General features: G+C 36.6%; 1 protein-coding gene across 1 annotated transcript; it reads left to right on the plus strand.

Annotated features, from left to right (window-relative positions):
• Nucleotides 1-2,444: 2,444 nt before the first annotated feature.
• On the plus strand, nucleotides 2,445-13,386 carry LOC119834042. Its single transcript, XM_038358319.1, has 12 exons — nucleotides 2,445-2,644; nucleotides 3,311-3,488; nucleotides 4,175-4,426; nucleotides 4,860-5,108; nucleotides 5,491-5,750; nucleotides 6,150-6,291; nucleotides 7,125-7,265; nucleotides 7,485-7,642; nucleotides 8,200-8,270; nucleotides 8,377-11,105; nucleotides 11,372-11,524; nucleotides 11,894-13,386. The coding sequence occupies exons 1-12, from the start codon at nucleotides 2,445-2,447 to the stop codon at nucleotides 12,146-12,148; spliced, it is 4,788 nt and encodes a 1,595-aa protein (XP_038214247.1). The 3' UTR covers nucleotides 12,149-13,386.
• Nucleotides 13,387-16,409: the final 3,023 nt, after the last annotated feature.

A 16,409-nucleotide genomic window follows, 5' to 3' on the forward strand; every position in this document is an offset into this window, starting at 1 on the left:
ATTTATGCCCGGGTATATTCCCCGTCATTTCTATTTAGAAAAATCTTCACGTATCCCAAATACCCTTCTGATCAATTTACCCTCTGTCCAATTGTGTTTCAATTGTTCCAGCAAATAACATTATTGTGTATGCTATTTATGGTCTAAATTATGTTTAAAAGAAACGTTTAAAGTTATAAGGTACAGTCTATCAGTTTATGGGTAAAAGGTACACATCTCTTTTATTTACAGTGCCACAAGCTTATCTATGAAATGGCGTAAAATTCAAGTAAAGATCATCATCATCATCATCAGCTAATATATGTTCCCACTGCTGGGACACAGGCCTCCTATGAGGGTTCAAGCCATAATCTACCACGCTGGCCAAGTGCGGGTTGGCAGATGTCACATGTTGTGGAACTTTTGATCTTGGACATGCCGGTTTCCTCACGATGTTTTCCTTCACCGTTTGAATCAGTGGTGATGTTATTCACATGTTCAGATAAATTTAAAAATCAATTTATTTCCTGCACGCTCGCTCGGTCTCGAACCTTGACTTATCGATATTAGAAGTCCGAGGTTCTCACCACTGAGCCACCACTGCTTGTATTACAAGTAAAGATGTCGAATTGTAATTGTTAACTGATTGAAGTACAGAGCACTTACATTGATCAACAATGCAACCGTGTTATTGCTACCTTATTTATCCCGGTATCGCTTACCGTGCTACCTTATTTATCCCGGTATCGCTTACCGTGCTGCCTTATTTATCCCGGTATCGCTTACCGTGCTGCCTTATTTATCCCGGTATCGCTTTATCCCGGTGCGAACAGGCCTAATTCGTGCCGAAGCGTACTCGACCCCCACACTAAAAAATAGATTTATTTCATCAATTATCATCGTAAAAGCATCGCACTAGTCCATACAAATGTCTAAAATAAACTTAAAAAGCTATTATACTAATGAAACTCGAATGAAAAATCCAGATGTAAGAAAACATTATATTTAAAAGCCCGTTATGACCCCCGGGAGCCATGTTATTGCCGCCGCTTCTGTACTAAGCGAATCAAAATTAAGTTTTATGAGGATGTTGGATTTACCGCTGTTATTATATATTTATTTTAATGCTTGTATTATAAGAAACGTTTCACTATGTGAATAAAAATTGCCTTTGTTTATTAATGACTAATTAATATACCTATATACCTTTTCTTTTAAATATATAACTAGCTGTGACCCGCGGTTGAAACCGCGTAAGTCCGTATCCCGTAGCAATATCGGTATAAAAAGTGCCTATGTGTTATTTCAGTTGTCCAGCTAGCTATCTACGAAGCAAAATAGTATTATTATTCACCAATAGATGTCAGGAAAAAAAAACACGAATAAAACACGGATATGACATTTTCTAAAAAAAATTCCTAGCTAGATCGATTTATCGCCCCCGAAACCCCCTATATACTAAATTTCATGAAAATCGTTGGAGCCGATTCCGAGATTCCAATTATATATATATATATATATATATATTGTATAAGATTTAGAAAATTTAATAAGTAATGCTACTGAACACGGGGCATTCTATAAAGTCGTAAGTCGTATCTACTTACTGTATGACTGGAAACTAAAACGAATTATAGGGTATATCTTATCTTATCTTATACCTTTAAACGAGCAATTCTTGTATATATATATATATATATGCATATATATAATATTGGAATCTCGGAATCGGCTCCCAACGATTTTCATGAAATTTAGTATATAGGGTGTCATATTCGTGTTTTATCGACTCAAAACTTACTTTTTTAACAAATAGGAGGCGTTTCTGTCGGTAAGATCGAAAAATATTATTCATATTTCATCATTTTATTAGTATGTAATGCGTACTTAAATATAATTTCCAAAAGCACAATTTATAAAAAAAAAATAAATATAAATACCGAGCAAAGCTCGGTCATCCAGGTGCTGTAAATATAATGTGTGAATGTTTTATGATTTAAACAATATTACATAATATAAATAAATGCCAACGTCTCAAGCAGAGTTAGTATACCAAATACCATTAGAATTAGCAAATATATATAAACAACTATTATAATAGAAAAATTAGTCGAAGAAGTTGGGTTTAACAATCCAGTGAGGTTACCGTGACGTCTTAAAGCAGTACTAATTCCAGTGTGGGTAGAAGCAATAAAGAACGTCTAGCGCCATCTCGATTCCAAGCTGGAATTAGTACTGCTATAAGATGTAACCCCCCCGGATAAAAAGTGTTGCGCATATGGCTATATTTTAAATAAAGTGTTCAAAAGGTCGGCTTAATAAGATGAATAAGGTCCAATTAACCTTTATTAATCTATAAAGAGACAAAACGGGGAATTTATTTATAGAAAGTCCATGAACTTTTTAACTAATTATGAGCATGATGGATTAACTGACTCTTTATTTCCTGTAATTATGAAATCAGAATGTGTTCGACAAACAATCTTATTACCATTTTAACTTTAAAATTTCATGTTTATATTTTCAGTCACATCACAAGAACAGCAAGCTGGCTTCCACCAGTGGAGAGCTGGTGCTGCAGGGACGCTGGTACTAGCCATGATGGGGAGCTTCCGTATGGTTGGGAGCAGGCCTTGGATAGCAGGGGCAAACCGTATTACATCAAGTGAGTGTCTGTCAAGTCAACTGTCGAAAATTTAGGTTTTCTCGTTGAATGTGACTAACCCAATTTAAAAGGAGAAATCTAATTCAAACTTTGTAAACTTTTCTAGGATCGGTGACAATACAATCATTTCATGAGTTATCTTACTATCCTGATTAGGCTCGCTAGGATTAAATAATTTATTTATGAATAGACGCAATTAGCAAGTGGAACAATTTAACTTATTTTATAATGGAACCGTGTTTTACAGTTTTTAAAATAAAATTTATTAAAGTGCTGTACGTAAGTCTAGTCGTTCGTAACACATGGTATATTTTTATCTGTTTTTATTAAAAGTTATAGGTAAAAGTTAAGGTAAGTTAAAGGTATAATCCTTGTATTTATGGACTTTTTTCCTGATCAAAATAAATATGTTTTATAAGTATCGATTAACTTATATAATTATGACTTAATATGTTATAATACCTAGTATGGTGACAGATCATAGTGACAGATGATAAAATATATAAAACATATGTGAATGAATACTATGAAATTTCTAAATATAAACTGATATAAATGCCATTTATAAATGAAGTAAAAGAGATGATCCTTGAAGAAACCTTCAAGAAGAAAATTTCATTTCTTCCGTTCAGCAAAGTCCTAAGTTTCCCTCTCACCAAATTCCAGCCACGTCAACAAAACAACAACCTACGTTGCTCCGGAGAGTACGTCGTACGAAACGCCCCCAGCGCCTCGAGATGTGGTGCTCGAGCGGGACCCAGAGCTGGGCTTTGGCTTCGTAGCTGGCTCTGAACGACCCGTGCTGGTTAGATTCGTTACTGATCACTCGCCTAGTGTTGGCAAGGTAAGGTTCTGTAGTGTAAACACGAAATAAATACGGTTTTATATGTTTGATTGGATGTATGTATTCATTCTTTTGCAAAAAAAAAACATCTATTCGATGTTTGGGACATTCTAAAAAAGTGTCAAAAAATACCTGCGCGATGCTGGCTGAATCTTGGCAAAGTGGTAAATTATAGTCTGCTACTATATTGAAAATTGCACAGAATGAAGTCAAATAAAAAACTTTAAAAACCTGCTGGAAGTATCTTTAGTAGAATTTAATTCTAATAAGTCTTCGATCACTTAGTAAAAACAAAAATCAAAATCAAAGTCCTTTTAAAACTATCAATTGAAGTCCCGTGTCCCCTAGTGGGGTATGGGGCAGATGATGTACATCCGTTTCACTGATCGATTTTCTTTAGGGACAAGTAGGTGATCAGCCTTCTGTGTCCTGCCAGACCGAGACATTTTTTTTTGTGCGTCCCCACCGGGAATTGAACCCAGGGCCCCTCGGTTCTACGCTCACGCGTTAACCACTGTACCAAGGAGGCGGTCTGTTTAAAACTATCAGCGATACTGTAATTACAATGCGTAAATATTAGAGTAAATTCTTAAATTTACGGCCTGTTAGGTTTTAATTAAATGATCCCCCCATTTTCCCACTATTTCGATAATCCCATATTTTAACTCGTTATGTAAAATTTCCAGCTCGAACCCGGCGACCAAATTCTCTGCGTCAACGGCGAAGACGTGAGCCTCGCCGCTAGAGAACACGTCATATCAGCGGTGCGAGCTTGTTCAGATAAAGTGACGCTACGAGTCTGCCAACCAGCGAGGAGTGGGAACCCGGTTAGGAGGTCTGCGTTCCTCTCAGCGGCTAAACGGGCGAGGTTGAGGGCCAGACCTCCGAGGGTACGGTTTGCGGATTCTGTGCAACTAAATGGCGCTCCTATGTATCCGGTAAGTTTATTATAAGTACTTTAAATTGTTGGATGATGATGAAGGGCTACTACATCTTAGCACGGACATGGATGAAGTGAAACCTTCACCTTCACCCAGGTAGCGACAAGTCCCCCCTTGGGCTGTCGCATTGTGATAGTGTGATTCTCAGTAGTAGCATATAATAGCTTTATTTTCATGATATTGCTAACATAGCAATAAACAAATCATATTGTTGTATATACAAATGTTCCAGTTTTATCAAAGGCATATTTGTAAATAAATTTGGATACTAAAATATAATAAGCATTACTTATTGCTTTTTTAGAAGGTGACGATCGACCTCAGACAGTCATCGACCTCAGTTTAGTACAACCTGAATTTCTAATAGTAGGTATTTTACAAGGATATTATTACTTAACTTATAAACTAATAAGTTTCTCGAACATTCCAGCCATCAGCGTTCTCCCTCGGTGACCTTTGCCTACCACCAATGGCGAATGTCCTTAAAGTGTTCCTGGAAAACGGCCAAACCAAGTCCTTTAAATACGACGCTACGACCACGGTAGCGGACGTTGTGACCAGCTTGAAAGATAAACTCTGCATTACAGCTGAGGAACATTTCAGCCTTGTAGTGGAACATGTTAAGAGTTTGAGGAGGAATAAGTTGACGCTGCTAGATCCTAAGGAGTCCTTGGCCAGAGTGAGTCTTTTTTACAAGAAAGTGTATTTTGACAATATAAAATATTTACAAATCAAAGACTTTAACGGATTTTAAACGCGATTTATTTATAACATTATTAACCCGCAGTTAGTAGTAAGACGGGGGAGACTGGTCTCCCAGTGACTACTATGTGCATGACAAATATCAGCCCGATCAGTAAAGTAGCTAATCTTTCCAGTCACTTTTGCGTTTTACATATAACTAACTGCATGCCCAGGCTCCGTCCAGGAGGTTAATTGAAATAACATAAAATTTCCTATCCTTTTTGATGATACTGCACATGGTGTACAAATTTGCTTCCATCCAAAACAATGTATTTTTTCCCGTTAATTACGTTAAATACGAATTAAAATGATTTCAGATTGCATCTCGTCCCGGTTCACACAAAATGCGCTGTCTCTACCGCATAGTGTTCATGCCGACCTCCGCAGCCGATCTAGCTCAGACGGATCTAGCGGCACTAGACTATCTATACATGCAGTGCTGCAACGATGTGGCCCAGGATCGGTTCGCGCCAGAACTGCAGCCGGAAGTTGCGTTGCGGTTGGCGGCATTGCACATACATCAGCATGCGCTGGCGCACAACATGTCGCCAGCTAAACTCACTGTTAAGGCTGTGGAGTAAGTGGATCTAAGAACATTTAATATACAATATATTTAATACTGGATTGTCTTTGAATATACGTTTCTATCGTTAGAAAATTCTGTATCATATTGTTTCATTTGCCGACAGCTAAGCTTCTAGCTTTTCAAGCTCAGTTAGCTGGAGGACCTTAAAGTGCAAAATGTACTATTTATTTTTTATTGCGACACATGCAGGTTAAAATTGTTAGAATAATTCGTCGATACTCTATGGCCTTATTTATCTTGTAGGCAGGATCGACCCACCAAGCCACTCTAGTATAAAATTTCTGGCCTTTTCTCTATAAAAACTGCACTCCGGTGGTTCCTAATTCTTATGTAATACGCTGATTAATAAGCACTTCTTCAAATATTTGAGTTTGATTGAATTTATTTCAGACGAGAATTCGGTCTCGAGCGCTTTGTACCCAGTAGCCTTCTAGAAAGTATGAAGAGGAAGGAACTGCGGCGTCTTGTAGCGCACTTTCTGAAGCTGAACGCCCAGATGACTGGCAGTCAGCGGCAGCTTACGCAGTTACAGGTAAAAGGCGGATGAATAAGTATCTAAGTTTTATTGAGAACTAGCTACGTCCCGCGTTTTACCCGCGTAAGTAAAACGTAACGGGATACGGATCCCGTAGGAATATCAGGATCAAAAGCCTATATGTTATTCCAGTTGTCCAGCTGTCTACGTACCAAATTTCATTGCAATCACTTCAGTACTGTTGGCGTGAAAGAGCAACAAACACACACACATCCTTACATACTTTCGCATTTATAATATTAGTAGGATAGTAGGAAGGATGTTCCTACACTGACCACTGAGGTGGAGTGATTAGTAGCTAAGTTTTATTGAGTTAGCTGACTGAATGTTCAGATATAAAACACTTTTTAACGCATTTAAGTTTATTCATTACTAGCGGTCCGGCTTTAAATATGAACGTATTTTCTTACTACATAAATCTTTCTTGCGCTTTAATAAAAACGTAAAAATGGCCAAATAGGTCGAATGTCGTTTGCGATTGCCAATAATTTTTATTTATGTCGATTTATTCAAATAGAGTATAACAAAATAAACGTTCTATAATTATTTTTTAATATGTCAATACTGCGTTGTCGCCGCGTTAGCGTCTTAGCCCTTGGTTGGTGCCATATTCTCATTTTTTTTCAATAAATTAATATGAAGTCCGATCCGTTCAGTGGTTTGGGCCGTGCGTTGATAGATCACTATGTCATTCAGTCACCTTTGAGTTATATATAAAACACCGTAGATAAAAAGACAACAAAAAAATTAAAACTTATATTTTACATAAAAAAAATATCGATAAGCATTGAACCTGTCATCTCAATCGTATATTATAATTGCAATTTCAGGCAAAACTTCACTATTTGGACATAGTGGGCGGTCTACCGAGCTACGGAGCCAAATGCTTTAGCAGCAACAGACCAGAGAGAGTGCTGCTGGTGTCACCTCGCTTTGGTCTCAGCCAGATCGTTGGTAGAGGAAACTCTGTGGTCAGTTAGATATTCTATTATTCTATTTAAAGTGACTATTATTTATATACTTTCTACGATTTTAAGTAGACCATCTCTTAAACTTCCAAAACCAAGTAATCAAACAAAAACGCTATCTAAATAAAAAAAAATTAATCGACTATATATTATGGGGATTCCAACCCGAGCCTTTCGCATTTAATTAAAAAAAAATGAGTAAGTCATATTTTTAAATTCCAGCCGCAGTCAATAGCATCTCTTGAAGAAGTAGAGAGTATAAGAGTGAAGAGTGAATGCAGTAGCAGTGCGGAGGTCGCGATCTTCCTCCAGAGGGACCGCGTGCTCGCCCTCCTCATGGACGAGAGGGATGCTGATGAAATGCCTCTTGTTATAGCAGGGTATTCATTTGGTCTATTTTTTGTGAACGTATAATAGAGAAAATGGTCTTGGAATTTTTTAAATCGTTCCAGCAGTTTTTTCGTGAAAGTACAAAAGTTTCTGCTTTATAATATTATTATTGTAGATGAATAGGTATTAAGTATAAAACTATCTGTCCCTGTGTAAGCTTACATCTTTATAACTACATATTTTTGTGATGGATAATGTGATTCGAGAGGACGGTTTTTAAAAAACTATGACAAAAACTGACTACGGTAAATCTATAAACTGGTAATATTTACTATATTTTTTACTCCTGCTCAGCCCTGCTGTAACTCAACTAGTCGCATGTTCTATTGTAGTGTACTAAATGATATAAAAAGGCGTTTTTTCTCCTGCGGTCCCACGTAAACTTAGAATTCATTTAATATTACTAGCTAGGCGCTTTTGTATTCTTCATGCGTTTTAAAAATAATGTGTCGCGCTTAGTTTGTCTAAATATATGTGTAAAGCTGTGTGATGATGATATTATATGACATTGTGAACAAAATAATAATTAATTACATTTTCTTTCAAGGTATTATAAACTTGCAACTGGTAAGGACTTACCCGTTGAGCAGGAGAGAGAACCAATGACGGAAGATATAGGTAAACATATTACATCAATTATAATAATCAATTAGTTAAGAATTCATTTATCGTTAACCGTGTTTATCACATGCATGATAATCAATTGCCATTCACACTCTTCCAGCGCCGCCATATCTGTCACAACACAACGTGGTACCAGCGAAATGGAGTTATTTGTACTATGATGATCCCGTGTCGAAATCTAAAAAACACTTCGCGGTATTCACAATGCCTCCGCCGTACCACTCCACGCCCGACCAATCTAAATCCCTCGACACAAACATGAACTCCAATATTGCTAACAGAAATAACAGCAATAACTCTAGTCCTTTATTGGGATATGATAAAACAAACCTCGGCCACGATATACACTTCGAGAAATGCAAACGAAACGATAGCTTTAGGCTCTTCGATCCCAATGATACATGTTTCCTAGATGATGGCATGGGCTTTGATCTACAAAGCGTTTTATCTATGGAACTATTAGAGAGTGCTAACAATCCGCGGTTGGTTGAAGCGAAAAATGAAGCAGTTCTAAGACGAGTGGCGGAAATGCAAAAACTGGTTGAAAATTCAGAACAGTACTTGACTCAAAACTGTGATGTTTACAATGAAAACGGTACAATAAGAGACGAATTCGTAGGCAAAGAAACGAGTGTAGATCAAATTGAAAGTGATACTGAATCTATCAATAGTAAAATGTCAGCTGCGGATGATGCACCCGGCATACTAAAGCATAGTGATTCTTTATTATTGCTAACTGAAACTATTAACCAGGGTTTAAGCGTATTAACTGTGCCTGAAAATAGCAAAGATGATGTTAATGATTTAACAAAAAGACAATCGCAAGGTCTTAGTGCCATTTTGAATAACTGTGGTTTGACTGATGCTCTTTTGGCTCTCAATAATGATATGGTTTACTCAGAAAGCGACAATGATTCTTCATACACTCCCACTAGTAGTCCAGTGCGAAAACATCTCAACAAACCAGTTAATAAAAGTGTTAGAACTAGTTTTGGATTACTAAGTCCAGACACTACAAACGTAAATGACAATAAAGAACCTAATTTAAAGGAATACCTTAAGCAGCTTAGAGAGAAGAGTAACAGAGAAGACAACGCTGCGGAGTTGCCATTTTTCTTCCAAGAATCAATAGACAACGATGCTGAGCTTATAGATTTAACATTAATTCCACCCCCTCAAACGCCCGATGAATTAGACTGCGCCACACAAGTGCCTCAAATTTTACCAGTTGTTCCGCCTTCGTTTGCGGATGATAACAATGCGGACGAAACAGACAGTAGTCCAAAAGCAAATGAATTAGAAGAATTTATAGCTAATGTTACAGTTCAACCACCTACAGTTAAAGTAACACCAGCAATTGAGCTCACTCCAGAAGAGATTATGTCGTATATTATACCACCGCCACCAACTTCAAGTTCCTCTAATTTAGAGAAAGACCATGGATATGTCAACCAGCTTGAATTAATTGATCAGAAAAATGATCAAAATGGAACAAGTGATGCGAAACCAGCTAATGGTGAAGTAGTAAGAGGAGCGTTAACTGTTAGTGAGATTAGAAATATGTTTACTGCAAAAACTCTGAGTGACGCTAGAAATAGTCTGCTACTAAAAGATAAAAGTAATTCTCAAAGCAAAACTAAATCTGACTCACCTAAAGGGAAAAGAAAAAGTGTAACTGGCGAAAAACAAGTCAACGGTAACGCACACGTTATAGAATATGCTACCGTGGAGAGGAAAGGTATGTTTTCCTGCTGTAGTAAAGATAAAAATAAAAATGAAGATAGCGATGAAACTGAACAAATAGATAGTCACTTACATAATTCCGATTCAATGCCCGATGTTTGTGAAGTAAGACCTCCTCCGCGACGAAAAAGCGTCGAAATTAAAAAACCTCCTGAGCGACCGCCTAAAACACCTCCCACTCCCGCACCACGCCCTAGGTCCAACTCTTTTACCTGTACAAACAATGAATTAACAGCTGTTGAAATACCAAATAATCATTTTAGCACTTTAAATAATAGAAAATTAAACTATAAAGTGGTTTGCGATGTAAACGAAACCCCACAACAACAACAGAGTCCACCGCAAATACCACCCAGATTAGAAAACAGGGTTCTTTCACCACCTCCCCCTATCATGTTACCACCTAAAAAGCCTCCATTACCTCCAGTGCCAAGTATAGAGGTTTTACGAATGAAAACTTCACAGAAACCATCACCAGTGCGGATGGAACGCCATGCGAGCATCGGCTCACCACATTTCCAAAGAAACCTTAACACCTACCGAAATCTTGAATTAGAAAGTAGACTGACTGATGAAGAAACTAGTATACGCTCGACACAAACTTACAGCTCTATGACGCTACAAAATCGTCACGTGCGTTCGAATTCAGAGACTAAAAACACAATTTTAAAGAACAAAGATATGACAGCTTTATCATTATGCTCGCCGCAAATGAATCGCCGTTTCAGCAACCGGCCTGACCTCTTGAACGGTGCGCCATGCAGCGATCAGAGAGTGTTCAGTCCGCCACCTTCCGAACGAAAGTCTTTTAGGAAGGACAGCGCTAGTCTTACTTCGAAGAGCCAAAATCACGTGAGGTTTAAAGATGAAGTGGTGGATGATATTCCAACGCCTCCATCACCTCCGACGGTGAAGTTTCCAGAATTCCAAGCTGGAAACAATGGCCACGTGTCCATAGAGAATCTCTTGTGTAAGACTGAAGTAGCGGTGGACGGGCTTTTGCAGAGGCTGCACCAGGTGGCCCAGAAGTGCTCGCATCAGCATGCTCATGGTGGCGGTGAAGATATTGATGAAGTTAAGTTTCAGGTATGTTATTATCACTTAAATTAATAAAACATATTTATTTTTTCTTATAGTTTGACATAGACAAGTTTTTTTTTTAATAAATCAAATAAAAAGGAATCCCAAACAATGTGTTCTTCATAAGAGAAGATGATATTTATGATCTGACATATTTATTTAACAATAGAAAGTCATAACCACATAAATATTTTACAAAGTGAAAGCTACTGCAAAAGTAGAATAAGCATTTTTATGTAACTGTGTGACAAAAGCTTAATTTCTCTCCCTAGCGCGCTCGAAGCGAGCTAACTTCATGTGCAGTATCACTCGTGGGCACATCTCGTACGCTGGTCGGCGCTCTGGGCGGCACCAGCGGCACCACTGCAGCATCAGCGCTCGCTGACTGCCTGGCGCCGTTGAGGAGACTTGCTGATCTTGCACAGGTATCATTTATTATTTATTTTACTGAACAGAAATGCCCAACTTGTGTTGTCTATCTAGCCAAAGGACATTTCTCCCTTTATGTTGAGTCTCCTCACCATTTTTCTCTAAAAAAATCTAAATCCGTAGTCTTTCTTATCTTGTATCTCTTTGTCTAGCTCTCCAACAAGGGGCTACTGAAAATCAGGGCTTCGCATTACGCGTAGCACATGCTGAGTAGTTACCCTTTTTAGCACCACACCGATTAGTTATAAGGCCATTTTATATATTATATACGTTCATTGTACGTTCGATAACATTATGTGGTGTTAAATAAACGTTCTTTCTTTCTTTCTTTCTTCATCTTTCTATTACTATTTATTTATTTACAGGCACTCGGCACACACACATCCGCACCTCTACAAACACGTAATCTCGTCCTGCGCGTTCACGATGTGACTGCGGCCTTTAAAGAGCTGGCTGGTGCTGAAATGGCACAAATCATTCACGAGCACAATACAAAAGCCTCTCAAGGCCATGGCCAAGACAAAAATTCCACCTTAGAAGGACAATTGGCACTACGCGCTGAATGCCTCGCGAATGTTCTGGCAACATTATTAAGAAGCTTGCGCGTGTTTTCACCGTAGTCTTCCAAGGCAGCTGTCACGCCATTCGCGCCAAAACACTGCGCCACAGATAATAATTAACTGCTTCTCACAACAGAATAAAAATGATTCGTATAACATTGATTTAGTGTACATTCTTTTATTACCGTTACTAAAATGAGACCAAATAAATTTAGGTATGTTTGTATAATTAATGTAGCGACATTTTGTTAGTTAAGTTGTAGTTTTGTAAATTTTAACATTCGTTAATATTAATTGTTAACTTTTAATGCGTTTGTTTAAATTTTATTTATATGGCCTAAGGTGAACGGATCAGCAATAAGGTCTGGACGGACGTTTTTATGTATTTTCATAATAATTAAGGAAATGTAAGAAAGTAGAATAAAGATCAGGTCTTCCTATATCATGGCATCATATAAAACGTCGGCTAACCAGTACGAATCCGTAGGAGTGTTACCATAGTAAATAATTATCTGTATAACATATCTCAATATTTAAATAATCTATGATGTATATTTTCTAAACTTTTAGCACCGTATCTCGGCGCGTTAACTTACTAAAACTAACCATATCGTTTTTAAATGCTTGCATAATGCATCTTATATTAACGGCAATCGATATAAAATACGTTGATATTGCAATACGTTTTTTTTTTAATTTTGGGGGGCTTATAATGAGATTTTTTTATTATTCAAACGGGGTTTATAATATAATTGTTCTTGCATTATAATTGACTGTCATTAAAAACGGGATGTGCTGATATTCAAATATTGGTGCTAATATAAAATTAATTACCTAATTTCGAATCGTTTGTACATCAATATACAATCTGTGTTGCTTGTAAAAAATGATTTTTTTTTATTTTTGTTTTATTTAAATGTTGTAATGTCACCTGAAGTACAATTTATTTTGCAATTTTCTTTAGCCAAAGATATTTTTTCCCAAAAACACGGTATTGCGTGAACTAAAGCATTTCTTGTTCATTCCTTCTTTACTTAAATTAAGTATAAACTGACATAATATATTGAAATGTATTAATATTAGAGTGAATAGAACATATGTTATTCATAAAGATTTATTCAAAATAATGTTTTATTCATTAGTCCGGCTTTAGGCATGAGTTAAATATAGTATTACATATATACGTCTTATACTGTACATTCTGAAAAAGCAGACACATTTATCTTCTGTCATTACTGTAACTATTTTAAAAGTTATAGTGGTTCACCTGATATACCCTTCTAATATTATAAAAGCGAAAGTTTTGTAAGGCTGTGTGTGCGTTTGTTGCTCTTTCACGCAAAAACTACTGAACTGATTGCAATGAAATTTGTTACGTCGACAGCTGGGCAACTGGAATAACATATAGGCAACTTTTTATCCCGGTATTCCTACGGGATACAGGCTTACGCGGGTGAAACCGCGGGGAGCAGCTAGTATTATATATACGGAGAGGATACCACAACAGAAACTAATATATTCAAACGTTTTTAAAAGCTGTAGTCGTCATATTGACTGCATCGCAGTCTAGCTCGAAAATCTCATAGACCAGATACAGATATTTTTACTTGTATTAACCTTTTTTAAACATATTTTGGCAATGCTTATTCTACTATTTTAAATCCTAAAAATTAAAAAAGAACACGGTGTTAAACAAACTTTGTCGTTTTTATATTTTTTTTTTCGAATATTTTATCTCGACAATATATTTGCTTATATGCTATATTTAACTCATAAATATAAGGATTAATGTTATAGTTACATCGTTATATACAAGGTAACATATATCACACCAATTTATTTATTGTTTAAAATATCATAATGCTATGCATTTGATGTAATAAAGTAATTACAGAATATACGTTGTTTTATTTTATTCCATTATTATACATAATAAAGTTTAATTACAGTAAAGTTTCATATATTATTATATTTTCTTGTGTTTGATTTTACACGAGTATCATTAGACATTTAGAAATTAATGACTTTATATTATTCATTCCGTGACGACGCTCGCTGTAAAGTGTTCGAAACGTCGGGTTAATAAAAAAACATGCTATAACAATAGAGTCCACGAAACTCGTGTCACTCGCTCTTATACAGAGTATACAGAGTATACAGAGTATAAAGAGTATACAGAATATACGTAAGTAAAGAAATTATTTCATCCTGGCGATCCTAATCAGAATAAGATAAACTCGTGAAATTATTGTACTGTCATTCACAAGGAGTCGGTTAAATACAAACATACAGATGAAGCTACTAAAGCGTGTTAAAAATCACATCAAATAAAAACAAACTGTAAAAATACATCAATTTCCTATCAAATTAAAAAAACTACAGGCGAATTCAGCATCACCTACCTCATTTATTAGTTAAATGCTTTAAACTGAAAAATTTTAAGGAACAGAATGATAATTATCACGAGGCGGGAATATAAACCTTCGTTTTTGAGAAAGACGGTTTAAAAACGTTTGCTAATCAAGCAAGTTACGCTTAGTTTTAAAAAACCACTAATTAACGTATTATCATACACGTACATTGTATCTTAGAGATAAAAAGGTAACTTCATTACATACATGCATTTGTCATCAGGATGCGAGCAAGATTCTCACACGACGCTGTGAACCGGTCTATCGCAAATAGAAGCCTGTGTCTAATCATTGCCTTGTTTGGTTCCGTATGTCATTTCGTATTATGCGATCCAACTATGAATAGGATCGATTTAGCGCCATATTGTGGAACAAAGCTGTTATTTCAATCGAGTTTTTATGTAGCATAAACGTTGTTTGATGTCCGATGTTGAGGTTTATGAATCTTTGTCAAATTTCATCTTAGTCCGGATAGCCGTTTGTCCATTATTGGGTAATATACGACCATGTGAACTTTACTGTTTAAGTAATAACTGAAATAATGTCTTGTTGTAGACACATTTAATGAATGCATCATGCTTTATTCACACGAGAAGTAATTTTTTTCATGTCAAAATGGGCAACTGAGCTGGTGATTCGTCTGATGGTAAGCGATCACCGCCACATGAACATTTGCAGGGGCAGTGCCGCTGCAAACACGTTGCCCGCTTTTAAGGGGCAAAAGAATAATGAAAGAAATGACGGCAGGAAAAAAGGAATAGACTGAATGGGTGAGGAAAATGATACGGGCCTCCGTGTCCCCCACTCACCGAATGGAACACACTAGCATGGATCTTCAGATGAATCAGATCTTCGATGGAGGTAGGACCTATACATGGTGCGAGCTGGCCAAATCAGGCCAAAGCGCATGACTCGATATAAGACAATAATTTGATATTAGACTATACAACGAAAATATATTTATCGAAAACCATTCTGCGGTTCATGTATGCTTCGCTGATGCTGTGATGTGGTTTCACGCACGGTGATCAATAGAAATGCTTATTCATTTTTAGGTTCCGTACACACAGGATTTACTAAGACTTCGTTGTCCCTCTAACCAATGGAAATGCAATATTCATTTTTAGGTTCCGTGCATTCATGTTCTGGGTTTACTAAGACTTCGCTGTCCCTCTATCTGTCTCTATGTCTCTCCGCCTGTCACCAAGTGCAGATAAAATGTTTAAAAAGGATGTATTTCTGGCGCCGCTGTAACAACAAATAATAACAATCGATTTACCCGTGTACACACATAAATTTATGTACGATAATTACGCATTTAATAAAAGCTCTATGCAGCGCATCTTTTCCCCGACTACGTCAGAAGGAGCGTAAGTTTGTCAGTTTGGAAGATTTTGGTTATTAATTTCCTCTTATATAGATAGATAGATAATTCTTTATTTGCACCAATACAAAAGGACAGAAACACTCGACACAATTACGCACAAATAGACGGTCTTAGCGCTAAGATGGCGATCACTTCTTGGCAACCTTAGATCGAGTACCCTTAGATTAGAATTATATTGGGCAATAGGAAAACGCTTGACCACGATCTCGCTTGATAGAAAACTAAGATGGAGCGCCTTTTTCAGAGCAAAATTAGTAGACAGGTTTTATCATAGAATCCTACTAATATTATAAACGCTAAAGTTTGTCAGTATGGATTGATGGATGTTTGTTACTCCTTCATTCGAAAACAACTTATCGTATCTGCATGAAATTTAGTACAGAGATAGAGTACAGTCTGAATTATATAGGCTACTTTTAACCCGGGTTCCACACGAGTTAGCTAGTAAAAGATATATTTTTTTATTAAAATAAATATACTTAGATTATATAATATTGCATCAGACTGTTCAAAAACATAATAT

The sequence above is a fragment of the Zerene cesonia genome, chromosome 18, assembly GCF_012273895.1.
Source record: "Zerene cesonia ecotype Mississippi chromosome 18, Zerene_cesonia_1.1, whole genome shotgun sequence".
In the NCBI taxonomy this organism is placed as follows: Eukaryota; Metazoa; Arthropoda; class Insecta; order Lepidoptera; family Pieridae; genus Zerene; species Zerene cesonia.

Coding starts and splice junctions, on each gene's coding strand:
- LOC119834042 (XM_038358319.1), top strand. CDS start 2,445: ATGTGTTCGACAAACAATCTTATTACCATTTTAACTTTAAAATTTCAT. Junction 5,109..5,490: donor CTAAGGAGTCCTTGGCCAGA/GTGAGTCTTTTT, acceptor AAATGATTTCAG/ATTGCATCTCGTCCCGGTTC. Junction 5,751..6,149: donor CTCACTGTTAAGGCTGTGGA/GTAAGTGGATCT, acceptor AATTTATTTCAG/ACGAGAATTCGGTCTCGAGC.